Genomic DNA, 19,766 nt, shown 5'->3' with positions numbered 1-19,766 from the left:
CCACGCAACTCGCTCAACCCCAAAACTCAACCACGCAACTCGCTCAACCCCAACACTCAACCACGCAACTCGCTCAACCCCAACATCAACCACGCAACTCGCTCAACCCCAACACTCAACCACGCAACTCGCTCAACCCCAACACTCAACCACGCAACTCGCTCAACCCCAACATCAACCACGCAACTCGCTCAACCCCAACATCAACCACGCAACTCGCTCAACCCCAACATCAACCACGCAACTCGCTCAACCCCAACATCAACCACGCAACTCGCTCAACCCCAACATCAACCACGCAACTCGCTCAACCCCAACACTCAACCACGCAACTCGCTCAACCCCAACATCAACCACGCAACTCGCTCAACCCCAACATCAACCACGCAACTCGCTCAACCCCAACATCAACCACGCAACTCGCTCAACCCCAACATCAACCACGCAACTCGCTCAACCCCAACACTCAACCACGCAACTCGCTCAACCCCAACATCAACCACGCAACTCGCTCAACCCCAACATCAACCACGCAACTCGCTCAACCCCAACATCAACCACGCAACTCGCTCAACCCCAACATCAACCACGCAACTCGCTCAACCCCAACATCAACCACGCAACTCGCTCAACCCCAACATCAACCACGCAACTCGCTCAACCCCAACATCAACCACGCAACTCGCGCAGAGCGTTCTCCTCTAACGCGGTGGTTGAGTTCCTGAAGGACACCGCTTTTTGAAAGAACCAAGTCGCGTTATAATAAATAATATCTAATGTGGGGTCATGCAGAGTCCGCGATAACGAGATATAAGTACGCAGGCTGAACAGAGACTGAGGCGCGTGGGTAGCATCTCGAAGCATCCAGCAGCATCCCGCTGCCTTGTGCGATGTTACGCAGAGGCATCCGTACAACCGCTTATTCCTAGGGGCCGTCCATAAATGACGTCACGCGACTTTGGACGATTTTTGACCCCCCCCCCCCCTCGTCACACGGTGTCACAAAAAGTCAGACCCCCCCTCAAATATGACGTTACAAAGCTCTGCCCCCCCCCCCCCCACAAAAAAATAAAACATGCTTCAAATCGCTTTAAACTATTGTCATTGTCGTGCGTATTTAATGTGGCACTGCACTCTGATGTTGTAGGAGAAAACATTTATCAAAAAGTATATTTAACTAAGTAGAACGTGTTGTCAATATTTATTTAAAGTTGCGCATGTTGATGTGACGTCACATTTCTCACCCTCCCCCCTCGTCACACATCGTTACAAATGTCTGAACCCCCCCCCCCCCAGGTGCGTGACGTCATTTATGGACGGCCCCCTACTCACGCGACGTAGATCTGTTCACTCAATCGCGTTATATCAAATTCGCTTCCGCGTTATATAAAAAGTGTCCACACTATACATCCATCTGGTTCTATCCAATTCGCGTTACGAACATTTCACCTTCACGAACACCTTGTATATTGTAGTCTGCGCCGTGTGATGTGGTTTTGCGTATCTGGCAGGGAACGCGAGGAGATATTTAATGAGGCGACGTTTCTCCGTCGATGGCTTTGAGACCGTTATTGCTTTGCGCATGGAGAAATATGGTGAAATAACCCCCGTGACCTACAAGGTTTGAAGGTAGCCAGCCGTAATGCAGCAGTGACTTGACAAACGGTTGTACATTATTTCTCTATTCATGTACAACTGCGTAGGTTTTCGCGATTGCCCTGGGTAGCTCCCCGATATATTCTCGGGCTGTGCCGCGTTTTGTTTAGTACGATGTCTGGCGTTTCGCTCCCCGGGTACGACCCCGAAATCACAGCAACGAAAGTCCCCAGTTAAAGCCACTTGGGCGAGGCATTGACGCAACTGGCCACTGGCGTCCGACAGCCTTCCCCTGACGTCAGCCCCGGTGAGGGAACTCCCCTCGTGGCCCCTCCCCGGCCCGCGCGCTCTGCCCCGGTGCTGGCATGGAGGGAGAGGCGCGGCGCACACGGAGGAGGCACGGCCCCAGGTGTGCCGGCCCGCCAGGTGAGGCAGACCTCCACGTGAGCCCGCCCGCCAGGTAAAGCCCCGGTACCAGGTGAGCCAGACCCTTTCGTCGGAGGCGCCTCGGCTCGAGCATGGGGAGACAGCCCCGGCAGGTTCTGCTCCCCGTGGGTCTCCGGCTCATTCTGGCCTCTTCCCTGCTCGCCGTGGTCACCCCTGCGACTCCTGCCACCGCTGCTGACACTGAGGCGAGCATAAACGGTGAGATGTCATAGCACACGGCTCATCTCCGTCCGCCGCCAAACCCTGCTCCTACTCGCTCGGGGATGCGCACCGGGAAGAGCGCCTTGTGCACGGAGTGTGCGGTGGTGACGACGGCTGCGATTGCTTTTAAAGAAGTTCAGCGAATGTCCTTGTGACATTGCTATAGGAGGATGGGAAGACGAGACGATAATGATGGTGGTGGTGATGATATGCTCGTGTAGTCATCGTATTGTGAACACGTACTTTTCGCTTGCTCGGCTGTCGACTGAATCCTCCAGTGTCAATAAATATTCTGATTCTGAATCTGTGCAGCATTGGGTTCGTGAACCCCCCCCCCCCTGATTAACCCATAAACTCCAATCGAAAATAATTAACTAAAATCTCTCTAAAAAGTTAACCCATTTTCGCTGCGTGTCCAGGTCACGGCATGTGTCGTGACAACTCTTGCGCGACCACAAACTGGGTCACGAATCGAGAGTCTGTGCGCGCGATATATCTCGTCAGTCTCCTTCATCGTCTCTTTATTCACTTCATGTTCCAGTCTTCAACTCAACGCCTCGACTGATTCACATTCAAGCAATTACACTTGCATTGTCTTTGTTTACAACGTTCACAGCGGACGTTAAAGGTCCCGTGATGTCTTTGGCAAGAGTGGTCCCATTGTGTGCGGCGGTGTCATGCTCCAAAAATTGAAAAACGACACCGCAAATAACTCAAATGGAATATTTATAGCAAACATCGCCCCCCTACTGTGGCGACTTTGGCTTTCTTCTGGGTAAACAAGCGGATTCAGTGACCGTGAGATATATTTTTTATAGCCTTTAAATGTAATCGAACATGAAAACACTGCGCGCGAACGGGGACGTGAGTCTTGAGTGGTGCAAGGGGATTGTTCGCGGTGGCCGAGACTGACGAGAGAGTGGCGACCGTAACCGGGATCATGTCCGAGAGGACGTCGACTGCGGAGATGGAGCAAGGAAATCAGCTGGTGTGCTGATGATAAATAATGTGGGTGCCACGGTGACTAGGAGATGTTAGCTACCTCGCTTGGCATACAGGAGGTCGTGGGTTCGATCCCGACCCTAACGCCTGTTGTATATTTGGAGTTTGCATGTTCTCTCCGTGGTCACGTGGATTTGTCTCCCGGTCCTCTGGTTTTTCCCTCCACATTTAGAAACATGCGTTTAGAGTAATTGGCTGCTATAAAGTTCCACGTGACAAGCCACTTTGTTGAGCTATCATTTGTGGCCAGGTCACGTCTGAAAAAGTGCTACATAACTTAGTGGTCCTTACCTGGTAAAATAAAAATAAAAGTGTATTTTAGTGTGGTTAGTGTTGAAGGTTGAGCACGCATTGTGGCAGGTTGGTGATTTGCAAGTACCCACACTTTACCCCACTACTTGTGATGTACAATTCTAGTTTAAAAGTTATTTAATTGCTGAATAAAGGGGTGATTTTTTTCTTTAATCGCACGTTTCCAACCTGCTTCACTCGGAATTGAACCTAGCTCTCCTCCAGAGATGTGACAATGCACAACAGTGATGCAGTTCAGGATTCTAATTATAGCTCAAAGTACACTTTCATGCCATACTTGAGTAGAGTAAACCCTCGCGATTAGCGATTTTTGGATTTGCGAGTTTCGCATATTGGCGAGTTACTTACTGAATGTATATTAATTCTCTATCGTGACCCACCAGACTCCAGAGTATTCGCGAGTGTGCGTAGTGCCAGGCCACCGACACTGGAGCAGTGTGCACAGAACGTGGTTACGTTTGAAACGGCGAAGATTAGGCACGCCACCTCGGTTGCCCGCTTAGTCCTCAGCCTCACAGTAATCCCGCTCTGAATTCGTTGATGTGCATTGTTTACTCAATACGTACTTACAGCCGACTCGTTTAAACATTTTGGTATAAACGAGTCGACTGTGAGGTCCATTAAAGAGAACGCGAATGCAATCAGGGAAATTGTTGCGGCGAGCGCTACCCCAGAGTGCTAAACGATAACAGCTGTGTGGCGTTGTTATCAAATACCTGCCTCTCGCGAGGAGTCATCCTCCTGAATTACTCACCATCACCACCTCCATCGTCGGTAACTCATCATCATCATGAAAGGTAATTAAAACAAAAACCCACCTTGTTCCTTATAATGTATTACTCATTTATTGTCGTCGTTGTTATTAAACATTTACCATTTCCCTACCTATTTTCACCCGTACCAGGAACGTAATCCCATTTTTCCCATTGGAACAAAGTTTTTGCATTCGCGAATTCTGCATTCGCGAGCGTGGAAAGAGAGAGTTTTACTGGACGTGAATGTCATGAGTTTGTATCTTGACATAAATTAATTATTTGGTGCCGCGGCTACATTGGCAGTAGTGCACAAGCACAAAAAATAATATAAAGACCTCAAAACATTCTTCAATAACACCGACCCTTACAATTCAACATATATGATAGGCCACGTTATGCGCAGTGGCCCTTGTTTATATGCCATGAAGAAGGTCCTTCGCCCAAAACATCACCTGTTATATATTTTTTTTAAGGCCACAGCGTTTGTTGACGAATGTTTTGAGTCTTTCCAGCAGACTCAAGTGAGAGCTACATCTCTGGGCTTGGGGGCTGACGAGCGGAGCGTGGCACGGGCTCGTGTCACTCAACGCCAGCGACGATGGCGTCCTTCCTGAACGGACCGCTCTGTTCGCCGTGCCCACGGCAGTCATTCATTTCGGCCTGGGCTTCATTTTTCCGCCGATATGCATCGTGCCAGCGTCGCGATGACCTGCAACGGGAGATGGCATTCTCCGCCCGGGCCTCCGTGCTCGAGTTCCCCTCCGTTTTGGCCCCCTATCGCGCTCGGCTTTCTGCCCGTCGTGCCAAGCTGGCGCCCCCTCACAATGGGGCGCCTGTTGGACACGGGGGGGGTGGAGGGGTGGGGGAGGGGCGCTGGAGGCCCCCGACCCAGGTGCACTGGCAACAGAGCTGCCCACATCTTTTAGGAACGGACACACAGCGGCCCTCTAGTTCAGAAGCACGTAATTGCTCATGACCAGATGATTACAGGCAAACTTTTTAGTGTGTGACAAGTCTTGTTGTTGGGCACTCTTTTATGCAAACGATGGCACAAATTGACAACCCGTGGTAATGTAACGAGTTACAATGACTCCCGTGTGCGTGCACGTGTCTCCTGCATGCCGCAGGCTCGTCTTGGTTCCAGGGGTGCCGGCTCGCCCCTAATTCGTCGTCGGCGGGTACTGGCGACCTGCAGTGGCTTGGGGCAGTTGACCTCGGTGGAGGAGGAGGCGTCGGTGGGGTGTCAGGTTGCTGTCAGCTCTGCCTGCAGCTCAGGTGAGTTCACGGCCCAGGGCTATGGGACAAGTCGCTTGGTCAGTCCTCGGCTCTGGTACAGCCGAACCTAGCCAGCACGGGGTTCTCACGGTACGTGGGCCGGGGGGGGGGGGGTCCACTGGCTATTTGCTGTGCCAAGATAGGACTGAACTGTGATTTGCCGACCTCACAAGCCATATCAATCTGGCTTGAGGCCAAGCAGGGCCAGGGATGGGGCTAACGACTTCTTGCATTTTACATCAGTGGCACGCCTTGGCTTTTGCAGTGGAAAAACAACCTGACACCTCCTGAGCCGTGTTGGCTTGGCTCCGTACGGCTCCGGTCTGGCTCAGTTATGCCGTTTTAAAGAGGCACGTGTGACCGGGTGAGGGTGAGTTGTGCGATTTCACCCTGAAGCAATGAGTGTGTGATTTCATCACGAAGCAATCTTGCAAAGCCCTTCACTTAGAGCTTCAGCCGGTGGTGGGAAAGAAGGGACCACATTTCCTGGAGGAAGGCTGCTCTCTGCCTGTGCGCAATGCCACAGGCATATGGCTCAGCACCGTGTGCTCGACAGATTACACAGCAAGGTTTCCCAATTAACACTCGCGAGGTGATAATTGCATTCAAGTGAGTTTCGCGGGGTGCCTTGCGGAGCCGATTAATTAAGAGCCAGTCATGCCTTTTAAAGCTGCGGCTAATTCGATCCCCTGTCCATCCGGCAGGGAAGAGCGACGTGCGTTTTTAATTCACGGTGCAAGGCAACCTGTGCACAATCGCTGGCGGAAACCAGACGTGTGCCACTGGGCTATATAGCTATTTTACAGCAGCGACCTGACCACAACTTAGTGGCGTATCATGTGGAAATCTATTGGAGCCATAAACTTTAAATGCATGTTTCTAAATGTGGAGGACCCGGAGAAAAATCCACGCGACCACATCCAGGCATCAGGGTCGGGATTAAACCCACGACCTCCTGCATAGCAGGCGAGGTAGTTAACATCTCGCCACTGTGGCGCCATTCTCACCCAGTGCACATCTAAGTGACCGAATTCCCACGTTTCGTTGGCCTTGGTGTTGGATTCTATGTTCGTAAAGCTTTATTGGATGCACACCGTTCCTGTGTCTGGCGAGCTGCGTACAAAGCTCGGCCATTTGACTCATCGCCCCACCACGGGAGGCTGATCTCAGCTCCGCAACTCCTTGACCGCATTCGATCTTGATGAATGACGTTGGGCAAGTCCTCTCTTGCTCTTGATATGCTTTGTGAGTCACGACCCCATGACAATCCCATCGAGCCATCGTCGTCATTAACTCTCACTTGCCCAGGTTATGGAGCAGCCCGGGTAGTCCTGGCACAGGGACGAACACGTACGAATGCGTACGCGCATAGGAGCAAATGTACGCACACGTACGAACACGTACCCACATGTATGTACACGTACGAACACGTACCCACATGTACGCACACTGGAGCACACTGGAGGACACGGGAGCTTTTCATCTGCCCCATCCACAGAGGTTTGTGTGGCATAAAACAATTAATCGCGACTTTGGATGCTGGAGATTCTGCTGCTGCCGCCAGTGTTGTCATCGTCTCCCGAGATGTGTTCTCTTCAATGAGCTGAGCGGCCGGACCGCTGTGCACAAGGGCTCCTTGCTGCGCGCTTCTGTTTGGGCGATGGGCATTCGGGATTGGCTTGTGGATGCGGCTGTCAGATTGCCACACCCACATCAGCGCCTCTGTGGGGCTAATTGTTAGCAGCTTTTGTATAATTCATTAAAAAATATGTTTTTTACCAACATACAGTACATCTTCCTCGAGTGTTTAAGAAGCGCAGATGCGAGTTAAACATTACGTGGGGTTCATTAAGTGCGGCGTAAATCATTAACGCGCGTAACGGTGTCGTCGTGACGCCAAACATTTCCAGAGAGCACCGTGTGATTCCCGGCGCGTGGCTGCGGTGCGCGCGGATTCGCAGTCCCTCTCGTGAATTGAACTCGATGATTCTTTAGTCGTGCGCGGTCTCTTGCGCGTCGGAGCGTTTCCTGCAGCTCTGCCTCGGTGTCGTCTGCCGTGCGTGCATTCAGACGTAGTCCCGGGGGGGGGGGGGGTGGTGAACCTGTTCTTCCTCATACCTGTCGGCCAGAGCTGGCTTTTTTCTGCAACAATCGGCGAAGGGCTTTGAATGGAATGATCAACATTTAAATAAAAAAAAACTAAATCGGACAGTCACGCAGCTCAAGACTGCTCTCCTGCACTTCCACCGGGGGGGCTTTCGTAGGTGTGTGTACAGGTGTGTGTGTATGTACATTCCCTCTACGCTTGCGAAACGTGGACCCCCCTAATGGAGCATCTTTGCCGGTTGGAAACATTTAGGCTGGCCTGCCTACGATCCATCCTGGGTTTAACCAGGCTGGATTGTGTGAGGAGCTCACAAATCCTTGAAAGATCTGGGAAAAATCCCATCGGTGAGCTCCTCCGGCAGGCAAGGCTGCGTTGGCTGGGTCATGTAGCCCGCATGCCCAGTCACCGCATGCTTTAACAGCTTTTGTTCGGCCGGATATAGGGGGTTAAACGGGTGCGGCACGGGTTAGAGAAGAGATGGAGTGATGTGGTACAGGAGGATGTGGAGCTGAGTGAACTTGCCGATGACTGGTACCAGCGGTCTCAAGATCGGCCTCTGTGGAGCAGGCTCGTGAAGGACGCTACTGGGCAGTTGGAGGCAGTCGCCCTCCAACAACAACGGAGGGTGGAGGAGCGACGCTCACAACAACGAGCGGAGCGCCGAGTGGCTAAAGCACAGCAAGTTGGCACAGTAAGGGGCACAAGTGGTACATCAGCCAGTCATTTCAGTCGACCCGTGGCACTTGGGTCTGCCCCGTGACCTCCTGCCAGCGGGCGTTCGACACTTCACATGGCCTCAAGGTGCACATAGCCTGGCACAAGCGTTGTGGTGACGTCACTGCCACTTAGTGGCGAATGGCGGTTGTTGTTGTTGTTGTGTGTGTGCGCGCAATGTGGGCTGTGGCATCGTCTGCAATGTTTCCCTTGGCCGGGTCCTCCTTCTTCGAGTGGTGGCCGCTGCCAGTGAACAAATTGCCAGGAATTGAGACAAATGGATCGTCACGATGACCCAGGGAGGCTCTCGCGCTCGCCAATTGTGGTGATTGTATACTCCTGGAGGGGGGGGGGGGGGTAACCTCCTCGCTCCTTCCCCCGCCGGGTTCACGGAAGGCTGTGGCACAGGCCGTGACTGGCTGCCTGCCAGCTCTTAATAAAGTACCCCTGTGTCTCGCGACGTGATCGATTTGCCTTTTAATTAAGACGCCCGGCACCGCCAGCGACGATATGTGCGCTTCTCCCACACAGTCACGGACCTCCGTGCGCCTGCCGGGGGAGTGAGGGGCAGCGCTGGGGGAGGGAGTCCTCGCCAGCGAAGGTTCGAAGCCTGCATGCAGGAACATGTTGTGATGAACATTCTCGAATGAACAATCATCTGTATACTCGTAATGTTGTTAATCAATTGGAGCCCGTTGTCGATCCACTGCTGGATGAAGACCTCCCCCGGGTCTTGGGGTCGTTGGAACATGCTTTAACACTCCGGGTCAGTGCAGATTGGGGAAAGAGGTAGAGATGTCGCTCAGCCGCTGACATTAGCCATGGGCAGGAATCTAACTTGGGTGAAGCAGTTGGTAGCAGGGTTTATGGATTACGCGATTGCTTTGTGGTGCAGGACGCGCCTGGAGTATTGAAAGCAAAGGCGGCGTTCAAACGGGGCGCGCTAACACGGCCTCACAATTGCCCCGTGAGCACATTGAATCTGTGTGTTTTTTATTTGTTGTTGTTCAAAAGAGGCCATTTTCGTGGGAACGTATTGGCCAGCAGAGTCCACTTCCTTCAGCCCAGACAGGAATGACTGCTGCGCCCCGGACGCCGCTCTGGCTGGGCGAGGGGTCAGCCTCTCGCCGGAACCCGTCCGTCTTGTATCCTCGCCGATCGCGTGACTGCAGCAGACGCCGGGCCAAAGAAAAGGCTCTGGGGACTGCGTCACGCGAGGGCTCGGGGTGGGGGGGGGGTCTCTTAGCCGTGGCAGTGACGTTCGGCGCCCGACGCCGCCTCACGCCGCACCCCACCAGCCCCAGGGTCCGCGCCTCCAGCCCGGCGAGCGATGCGCTTGCGACGACGACGTGGAGACACGTTCGTTGTGTCTGAGAGATGTGACAAAGACATCCCCCCCCCCTATAGTCTCAACATGCTTTTGGGTTTCACACGTAGGGGCTTTCGCGACCAATATCCATAATACAGGGTTTTTTGTGGGTTAGGTCGCGTAAATATATAAATGTGTTGTTAAACCCACCACCACCCGACACAGCCAATTAGTATGGGTTGTCACGTGAACAGAAACGTCGTACTCAGATTGTAAATGTTGTGGCCTGGCTCTCCAACACACCGGCGTGCTGTGCTAGTAACGAATTGGCCACGTTCTGTTTACGTGACAAATCTTACTAGTTGGCTGTGTCGGGTGGTGGCGGGTTTTAACGACACATTTATATCTTTACACGATCTAAACCAAAAACCTGCATTGTGGATGCTTTTGGGTGCAAGTGCTGTTAGCGAGCACCTATGAACGCCGGCACGGTACACGAACGGGGTGGTTGGCCAGCACCACGCCCGAACGCCTTTGTCTCCCCAGTGGCGAAGTTTACACATCACGCCAGGTACTCGTTTGAGGTTGAGTCACCCTAGGGGAGGCCCAGCACCGGTTCAGATAATCGTCACTGGTGGTGGCCGTGAGCGGGAATTAAACTCGGGTCACTGGGTTCGTAGCGCAGCGCGCTAACCGCTACACTACCGCTCCTCACCAGAGACATTAAACTTACAAGAGGGATTCCTGTCAGCACTCAGATTAATCATCATGCACATTGCATGTCATTCCATTTTAATACCGTTGACACATTTGAGTTAGCTTTAGGTTACATCGACCTCTGGCCAGTTGCCTTATATCATAACAAACGTTTGTATTTCATGGCTTTCCCAACTCAACACCGCCTGCTTTTGCTAATCCGTGTGTTATATCCCAAGCGTGTCGCACAGCTATGTAAAGATACGTGGTGTACCGTATTGAATAGGTGTGCGTGGATGTGCATAAACATGTGGTTGGATCGGCCGGTGCGACAATGCACACCGCACTGTGGCACATCGCACTGTGGCACCCCGCACTGTGGCACACCCTTAAGGCAGGGCAGGGAGCCACGCCAGCTCGAGAGTCGCGGGCTCGCGATGATGAAATGAGACTTCGTAACCGACACTCGAGGCCAAGCTCGCCGGCGAACCAACATATTCATTCCAGCCAGAATGCTGTGCTGCATTGCGTCTCGTGCCCGGGCCCACGATTAACTCGTTGCTGCTTGTTTGTCGCTTTGCTAAGAATGAGTTAATTGTTGCAATGCCATTCTCTTGTGTGCACTGCATTCCCGTTGGTTTGTGTACGCAGGTGCCGGTTTGCTGGGATCTTCTCGGGCTCGGAGTGTGCGTGCCTGAATGAGACGACGTCGCTCCCTCCTGCCAATGACACCGCCTGCTCACAAAGGCGAGTGCTGGAGCAGACTTTTGATAATGACCCTCAATTTTCCTATTTGAATATCCTGCTTGCATAATTATGGTGCATTATACCATTTATTCTTGCCATTAGTGGTATATTTTTTCTTCACTTTCTATCCAAAGGAAGGCTCGCACACAGAGCAGAGCCAGAGGAATTCTCTTCGTGGTAAAGTGAATAATGGTTTCCTCCCTGTGACAGAGACATTGGGTGGTGACAGATGTTTTGGAGCTTGCACCTCGGTGTATTGCGTCAGCAATGCCCCGTCTAGAGGGCCTTAGTGACGGATCATAGTTCAGTGTCAACAAGGCTACCCTGCATTTTTACAGAACTCTTCAAGCTACTTTTTGTCACAGTGACCGTAGCTTGATGTTGTTTTGCAAAACACGACTCGGCTTCCTCGTACCCCCACTGCCGGAGGATCTCACTTGAGAAAATAAACCGACGTGCAGCAATGAACAGGCCATAAGTGAATGCATCCCTGTCCCCCCGTGACACCCCACGCTGTGGTGCAGCTGCGATGGAGCCACATGCCTCCCAGTGGGAGGAGGGGACGACACGCTGGCCGTGTACGAGACGAGCGGACCCTACATCCTGGGCCTGCGCGTGTCTCTGCTCTACCGCTCCATCCCTGCAGGGCGCCACTTCCTGCTGGAGGCAATGGGCAGCTTGGCGGCACCCAGCACCAACCACAGCACGGGTCGGCATCGCATCACAAACCCACCGTCAGTCTCCTAGAACACGCGGCAAATCAATGTACGAGCCGAGTTTTGTACCCTTGCCTCGTTTGGAGGTAGCAGCGCATGCCTCCAATCTCTTGCTCGTGCCACTGAAGGGAGCTCTAGAGAGCCCCCCTAGAAAATAAGTGGCCTACTCTTCAATGCGTTAGCACCTCCGATTAGCACAGTTGGCTTTGTATGGTGCAAAATAATGTCAAGGTATATGCATAGAATGCTTGCCGGACTTCTTGTAAGAGGTAGGACTACCCACACATTACACCACCAAACACGACCTGCCTAACAACTAACTCTGGTGTATCCATTAAAGCTGCTGGATGGGCAGAAGGAGGCAGGGCGATTTAAAAATCTCGTTTTTTGTTTCAAATGTCGTTTTGTTGACACCAATATGGTGACATCTGTGTGCTTAAACCATGACCACCGCATCAGCGCCCCCTTTATCATCGCAATCATTATCGCCGTCGTGCCTGCTTTAACGCTTCACCGTGTTCTCTGCAGGCCTGGCTCTGCTGCCATGGCTGAGCCTCACGCTGGTGGAGGTGGAAGTGGCGTGGGGGAACGGTCAGGTGGAGGTCACCACACTCCACTGCCTCCAGTCCGGCGAGTTCAGCCGGGGCCCAGCCTACGTTTACGAGCAGCCTGGAAATTACACCATTGGTAGGCATTGCTCATTCGTTGCAGGCGGGGCAGGATGAGATGTTGAATACGTGCTTTGCTCTTCCCCCTCTCGTCTTGTGCCACTCTCCGCCAGTTGCTCTCCACTCCAAGTAACCAAGGCCTCCTCTCTATTGCTGCCCTAGCTGTCTGGAACTCCCCCTGGCTGTCCCTACTGCTGAATATTTTTTCAAGTCTTGCCTACGATTCACCGTGCCCATCTCCCTCCGTGTCTGGAAATGTTATTCTCCAGCCCCCTGCTCTCCCTCTCTCTTTCCCCTATTCGTGGTCTAATCGATTGTACGTCTTGTGTTTTTGTTTTTTGTACAGCATCTGGTCACGTGTACGCGCTTCGTAAATTCAAACTGTCTTGTGCTTGTTTTGCACCTGCCCGTCGGTGGCGGTGGGGTGACTTTTCCCCCCGTCCGTTGGCCGCGTGCAGTCGTCTCGGCGCGCAATTCCATCTCCAGCGCGGCGGCGAGCGTCTCGCTGGTCGTGGCGCTGCCCTCCCCCACCGGCCTGAACGTGGACGTCGCCTACGGCTCCTCGTCGCGCCCCACCTGCGTGCCCCGCGCTCGCGCCACCCCGGCCGATCCGGTGCCCACCTCCTCCCCGGCGGGAACTCTGTTGCCCGTCTTCCTCGGGGAGCCCTACCGCCTGGAAGCGTTCGTTGTGACCGGGCGCAACATCACCTTCCGGTGGAGGTTTGCGGGAGAGGGCGGCGCGGACGCGGTATCGCGAGCTCCGGACGACTGCGACGAGTACAACGGGACGCTGTGCTCCAGAGACTCGCAGGTGCGTGGCTCTGACCGCGGCTGCGGTTTAGTCGATGGTTAACGATGAGGCTGTGCGCCACATCGCCTTGGTTGGTCGTTTTCAAATGAGCTGCTGCTTTGTGCCCGCTTTGCAGTCGCCAAAATGAAACAGAAGGTCTCTGTTTGTGATTTGAACACATTTTATTCTCTTTCATGCCCTGATTGGGCTGATCCGCGAGGATGTAAAGAGCTGACAGCAGTCCTTGATATGCATCTTTAACGTAATTAGCTTGAGCGTGTGTTGCATAAGCCCTGGTTTGTATATGTGGGTGTGTGCTTTTTGTATAGTGGGGAGCGGTAGCATAGCGGTTAGCATGCTGCGCTACAAACTTGGCGACCTGAGCTCTATTCCCGCTCACGGCCAACATCAGTGACGATTATCTGATCTGGTTCTGGGCCTCCCATAGGTCGACTCAGCCTCAAATGAGTACCTGGTACGGTGTGTAAAAACATCGCCACTGGGGAGACAAAGGCGGCCGGACATGGTGCTGACCACCCACCCCCTTGTGTGCCATGTCGGTCTTCATGGGTGATCGCTAAAAGCACTTGCCCCAACAGTCTGTTAATGCTATACGGGGGATCTTTGTCTTTATATAGCACAGCTGACGTCGGCTTGCACAACGTCTAGCTTTGTTGTCTTTGTATCTGCGGTCTACACAGATCCACACATTCGCAGAAGAAGGTGCCTTCACTGTCGAAGTTATCGCGTCAAACATTCACGGCGCAGTTTCAAAGAGCATTGAGGTGGTAAGTAGAGTTTTATTTTATTTCTAATCATGATCGCAAGCGTATTTCAGAGACACGAGGGATCGCACCGATCTTCCACTGCTGCCACTTCTCTCCACACGTCTGCACTTGCGGCATTAACACCCCCGCCACTCGTGTCGTCTTGCACGTACCCCACGCCCCCCCCGCTGCCCAGCGTCAACCTCCCCTATGAAGGCCGGCATGGCAGACAAGGGGGTGGGTGGTCAGCACCATGGCGATGTTTACACATGGCACCAGGTACTCATTTGTGGCCGTGTCGATTTAGGAAAGGCCTAGGACCGGTCAGATAATCGCCCCCCGCCCCGTTACACAGGTCGTGGTGCCGAAGCTCCTCGCTAATTTCACGCTGCGGGTGGCCGGCGGGCCCACGTGGGACACGCGCACACCGGTGGAGTTCTCCACATCCGTGGTGACCACGTGTCGGCACGAGCTGGAGCTGCTCGCCTTCCTGGAGCCCGGCATTGTCCACCGCCACGCGCTGCGTGACAGCTACAGCGCCTTCATCGGCGGCCTGGGCCACGTGAATTTGGCGCAGAGCTACGGGGAGGACGACTGCGAGCTGCGGCTGACGCTACGGCACCGCTACGCCGTCGCCGGCACCTACCACGTGTTCATCACGCTCGCCGCAGGGAACCTGTCGGTGGAGGCCGCCCTGCCCGAGCCCGTCAGGGTTTATGACCTCGTGAATAAGTTCGACATCGACGGCCCCGCCGTCCTATCCACCTCGGAAGGCGCTCAAATATACGCCATGCGGAATTTCTCGGACGGGATCGAGCCAACGGCTCACCCTGAGAACTTCACTGAATGCGAGTATCTCTGGGAGGTCACCACTCCTCACGGCGAGCTGGTGCTGGAAAACACGACACAGCTGCTGTACGACTTTGAGGAGGTTGGGAAGTATTTGATCAACGCGAGTTTCACAAACGCCGTGAGCAGAGCCAGCGACTTTTTGGAAGTCACGGTGCAGGAGCCGGTGTCCGAGCTTACGCTTCACTCGCCCAGCCCACACGTTATAGCCACGGGGACCACGGTGACGGCCAACGCCACGCTGGCCACGGGCACGAACGTCGACTTCCTGTGGACGTTCGACAGCGGCGAGGCGCCCATGTCCACGGGAGGGAACGCGTTCGCCGAGCACGTGTACACGCAGAGCGGGGTGTACGGCCTGGGCGTCGCCGCACGCAACGCCGTCGGCTTCGAACTTGCCACCTTGCCGGCTCGCTTCACCGTGCAGCGGCCCGTGGAGGGCGTGGCGGTGTCCGTCCCCTCCACCGTGACTGCGGGCGTCCCCACGGACTTCGCCGTCACTCTGACCGAGGCCACCGACCTCACGCTCACCGTGTCGGTGGACTCCGAGCTGATTCTCAGTGTGGTCGTGGACGAGCAGTGGCAGCAGCAGCAGCAGGAGGAGGATGGCGTTCCGGGCCTGGTGACCCTCGACCTCTCCTGGGTGTTCAATGGCACTGGGCAGCACCAGCTGCGTGCGGACGTCAGCAACAAGTACGTGGCCCGGCACCACCTGCGCCCGCACCTTGCGCCCATTCCTCTTGGGAAACTTGATATCCCTACCGATCGACGGCTGGTTTATTTAGATGTTCGTTATCTTAATGGAACGCGCTGTTCGTACGAGGTAATTCTAATCATCACTTCGAATGTTGTTGCTGTTTGACAGTGTGTCGCACGTGAGCCAATCGGCAAGTGTGACGGTGGTGCCCGAGCTGACCGTGGCAGCGATTAATGCCTCTCAGCCAGCAGTGGTGGGGCAACAGCTGCTGCTTTTGGCGACTGTTAATGGTGAGACACTTAAACAGCCACCATCATAACACCCTGTAACAGTGTACAGCTATGTAACAACACGCTTCCTAGAAACAGCATACCTCCAGTGCTGTCATAGGCTGCCATCGTGAGAATATCATGCACAATTTTAACATGCACCGCACAATGTAAAATTGTTTCCCTCGATTATAATATAAATAAAGTCATGGGGAATCTAATTGTTGTATTGCGGTAATCGTAGATTAATGCAATTTTAATCAATTGCGCACACAGGCCAGGTGTGGAGGGCCAGGGAGTACGTTTACTCCTGGACTCTGCCCACCTCCTTGGAGGCGCCGCTCGGCGAGACGGCCGCCCCCCCATCCCGCCCCCCTGGCATGGTGGCCCCCGGCCGTGAGCTCGTGTCTGGCAGCCCCCTCTTGGGCGTGATGTGCCTGCGAGCGGGGCCCGCGCTGGTCGCGGTCTCCGTGTCCAATGGGGCGGCCGCCGTCACCGGGCAGCTCTTGCTGAACGTCAGCGAAGGAGGAGCAGGAGGAGGAGGGCCGATGCCGGGACCCAGGCTGCTCCACGCCACGTACTGGGAGGTCGGGCGGCAACTCGATTTCACGCTCGTGGTAAGCGCACTGAAAGCTGTGGCGGGGGGGGGGGGGGGGTGCACTGTGCGAGCCACCGTCGCTGATTGTAAACTGCACCACACGTGGAAGTGTTCGCCAATCATGACCAGTGATGAGATTGACGAAGGCGTAGAAATGATTTCGTCTTTTATTTACCGCCCGCTTAGCACAAAGGCATCGACATTTGCATATTGGTTGACTTGTGTGTAAAGTCTGCAATGGAAAAAAAACTCAATCTGGGCTGATAAACTTGTCTTGTTTTTTTATTTCAGAACATCCTTTCATCAGCAGTTTACAACATAAGCTTTGGAGACAAGCAATATCTACTCATAAATACCACGTCGTTCCTCAACCACAGGTGCGGTACACGATCACTTCATTTTAAACGCGCAGCAATCACAGTGTTGAAAAATGCACGAATTGCATTTCTTTTGCCATTTTAAAGAAAATTTGATACGAAGAGCCTCGTTCGTGTTTTACACCGACTGCTCCGTTTGTTTCTCGTGCTCCGCTGGAACGGCCGCAGCTTCGCGCATGAGTACGCCCGGCCCGGCCTCTGCGCCGTGGAGGCCTGGTCCCAGGGGGCCGTGCGGGCGCGCTCGCTCGTGCAGCTGCTGCTGCCCCTGCAGGGGCTGCGCGTCTCCGGCGCCGATCGCGTGGTGGCACTGCCCTCCAGGTACCCGCGCGTACCGCACCTCGCACCGCCAGGCTACGCGAAAGTGCATACGCACGCTCCCGCAGCCCGGCGATGAAGCGACGCGATGTGTTGGGCCTCATCATCGTCATCATCAGCCACGGTCAATCCACTGCTGAATGAAGGCCTCCGCAACCCGCCACCTCCACCTATCACGATCTTACTATGCAACAATCTATCCGGAACATGCACATGAACGGATTTCGTCGCTTCATCTCCATTTTGGACGTACACTGGGACACATTCCATTCCTTGGCTGTTATGCCTCATTACGTAATCATGTTTTAAGAAAATCTTCGCTGAGTCTCAATATGATGTTTTAGGAGGGCCCTGCATTGTGATGCATGACCCCTTCTTTTGGTAGCCTCTGAGGCGCGAAGCAGCAGAAGACAACGCTGACCGCACCATCGCGATGATTCCTGCCGGACGCATTCACTCGCGGCTTCGACTTTACTCACCTGTGGGCACACAGACAACGACCAAATTGTCCGTAACGAGCACCGATCTCATCAGATCACGAAAGCTAAGCAGGTTTTGAACCTGGATGACGCTCGGACGGGCGATCACCGTGCACAAAAGACCGCCGTGGTCGGCGTTGTGGGCAGCAGTGGGCAGTGTGGCAACGTCCACTGTTGTTCTCCACTCCCCCCCCCACCTTCACCAACCCGCACTGACCAGCGCGGTTGAAGTACGGTCAAATATTCCCGCACGGCTCTTAAGGCTTGGGGGGAGGCACTCATCCAGCAGTGGATGCGACGGGACAGGCGGCACAAGTGCAAGCAGGCCCTTGCGTGCGCGGCCCCGGTCCGTTGTGCGCCTTTGAACGCGGCCGTGCATGCGTTTGCGTTTGTTTTTTCCCGGGCAGCGGTCTGTCCGTGCCGGTGAGCCTCAGCGCCGAGCTGGCCAATGGCTCCAATGCCGTCTACCGCTGGGAGGTCTATGGCCCCAACGCCAGCGAGGCGAGGACAGGCAGCAGCAAGGTGAGGCCCCCTCCCGCGACGCGTGTGGTGGCGGTAACGTCGCCGCCTGTAGCCACTCATTTCGTGCAATAAAACCGACGATATATTGTGAACGTTACATTTTAAATATAAATTCCATTACTTCAAATACAAATGTAACCTCCAAGTGTACCAGTACGTGTGTTGCCCATCGGCCAATTCACTATTGGACGAGAAGGAAGGAGGGTTGGGGGAGTGCAACAATGAAATGTGTTGCACTGCCCTCTGCTTGCTCACAACATAGCTGCGCAGGAGCAGCCCATAGCACTTGTTTAACAGGGTGGTCACCTTCCTAGCACTATACAGGCTCAAACCTGCTTAGCTTATGGTATCTGACAGGATCGGACGCTTTCCAGAATTTATCTATTTGGTTGTCGGCAATTGCCAATAGAACGCGTAAATAAATCACGCAGTGAACCTTGGTAGGCTTGTGGAGGTGGCGTGTGAGCTCGTGTCGCCGGCTGACACGAGCTCCGCTGGGTCAGTTCCAGCTCGAAGTGAACGCCACGGGGACGTACGAGGTGCGGCTCACGGCCACGAACGAACTCGGCTCCGCGGGCGCCGGCGCCTGGCTCAGGGCAGAACGCCCCTTCACTGCCCTGGCGCTGTCGCTCCTGCACCTCGACGACTCCGCGTCCGCCCGCTTCTCCCTCGCCGTGGCGCCCGCGCAGGAGTTCACCCTGCTGCTCGATTTTGGCGACGGCGTCCGGGAGGAGCTGTCGTCCGGCCAGCTGGGGTCCGCGTTGGCGTGGGTGGCCGAGTGTCCCGGCGACGACCTGTTCGCCGAGCGGTGGGGCTGCTACAATTTCACCGTCGCCCACCGGTACGACGCGGCCGGGCGCTTCGAAGTGAACGCGACGTTGAGGAACGACGTGAGCTCGCGGAGCGCGAGCCTGCTCGCGTCACTGCCCGGCAGCGCCTGGCACCTGCGCCTGGTGCTCAACTCGGCTTACTCGGTGCCGCTGTGGGGCGTGATTAACGCCACCGCCTCGGTGGAATCCGCCGCCGGCGGAGTGGACTTCACGTGGCGTGTCGAGACGCTGTGGCACGTGCCCCTCGACTGCTCCATCGAAGCCAGGTTGGGATTGGTTCGTTGTCGTTTTCCCGATATCTGAACGTCATGCCGCACTACCCCCCCCCCCCTCCCTTGGCCCTCCTTGAGCCTACGCTCATCAGCACAATGAAATAGTTACAGCTTGGAGCACATTCTACAGGAATCAACGGTGTGCACCATTTTATTTGTATTTTTGCATGCATATGTGATATTCATTGTGTAAATGCAAGCCATGTAAGTAATACATTTTACTTCTTTGTATACGTGCTCACTTTGTGTTTGCTACTCTTAGGTTTTTTTCGGTAAAGTCACGTAGGGAAAAAAATTAATAAATAATAAAATAATATTAATAAAATAATAAATCACGACGTTTCGGAGGCAACACAAGTCTCCGTCATCAGGTGGGACCGTCACAGCTGAATTTACTGTATCAAGTGAGGAAAAATCCAAGAGACAAGCCCTTAAATACAAGTTAAGGGGGGAGGG

General features: G+C 54.3%; 1 protein-coding gene across 1 annotated transcript in view; it reads left to right on the top strand.

Moving 5' to 3' along the window:
* Positions 1 to 1,974: 1,974 nt before the first annotated feature.
* The window catches only part of PKD1L1 (polycystin 1 like 1, transient receptor potential channel interacting), a 65,450-nt gene continuing 47,658 nt past the window's right edge, over positions 1,975 to 19,766 (top strand). Inside the window, 14 exon segments of the mRNA XM_061554801.1 lie at positions 1,975 to 2,241; positions 5,441 to 5,588; positions 11,066 to 11,161; positions 11,686 to 11,870; positions 12,406 to 12,564; positions 13,004 to 13,356; positions 14,037 to 14,123; positions 14,458 to 15,644; positions 15,817 to 15,938; positions 16,194 to 16,534; positions 16,807 to 16,892; positions 17,061 to 17,210; positions 18,094 to 18,208; positions 18,712 to 19,304. Of these exon segments, the coding sequence (XP_061410785.1) occupies positions 2,115 to 2,241; positions 5,441 to 5,588; positions 11,066 to 11,161; positions 11,686 to 11,870; positions 12,406 to 12,564; positions 13,004 to 13,356; positions 14,037 to 14,123; positions 14,458 to 15,644; positions 15,817 to 15,938; positions 16,194 to 16,534; positions 16,807 to 16,892; positions 17,061 to 17,210; positions 18,094 to 18,208; positions 18,712 to 19,304 (3,749 nt within the window). The 5' untranslated portion in view covers positions 1,975 to 2,114.

The sequence above is a fragment of the Lethenteron reissneri genome, chromosome 20 (assembly GCF_015708825.2).
Source record: "Lethenteron reissneri isolate LAM-NWPU_2019-01 chromosome 20, ASM1570882v1, whole genome shotgun sequence".
Classification (NCBI taxonomy): Eukaryota; Metazoa; Chordata; class Hyperoartia; order Petromyzontiformes; family Petromyzontidae; genus Lethenteron; species Lethenteron reissneri.
Note: the sequence above shows the minus strand (reverse complement) of the source record. Positions and strands in the feature narration are given on the sequence as shown.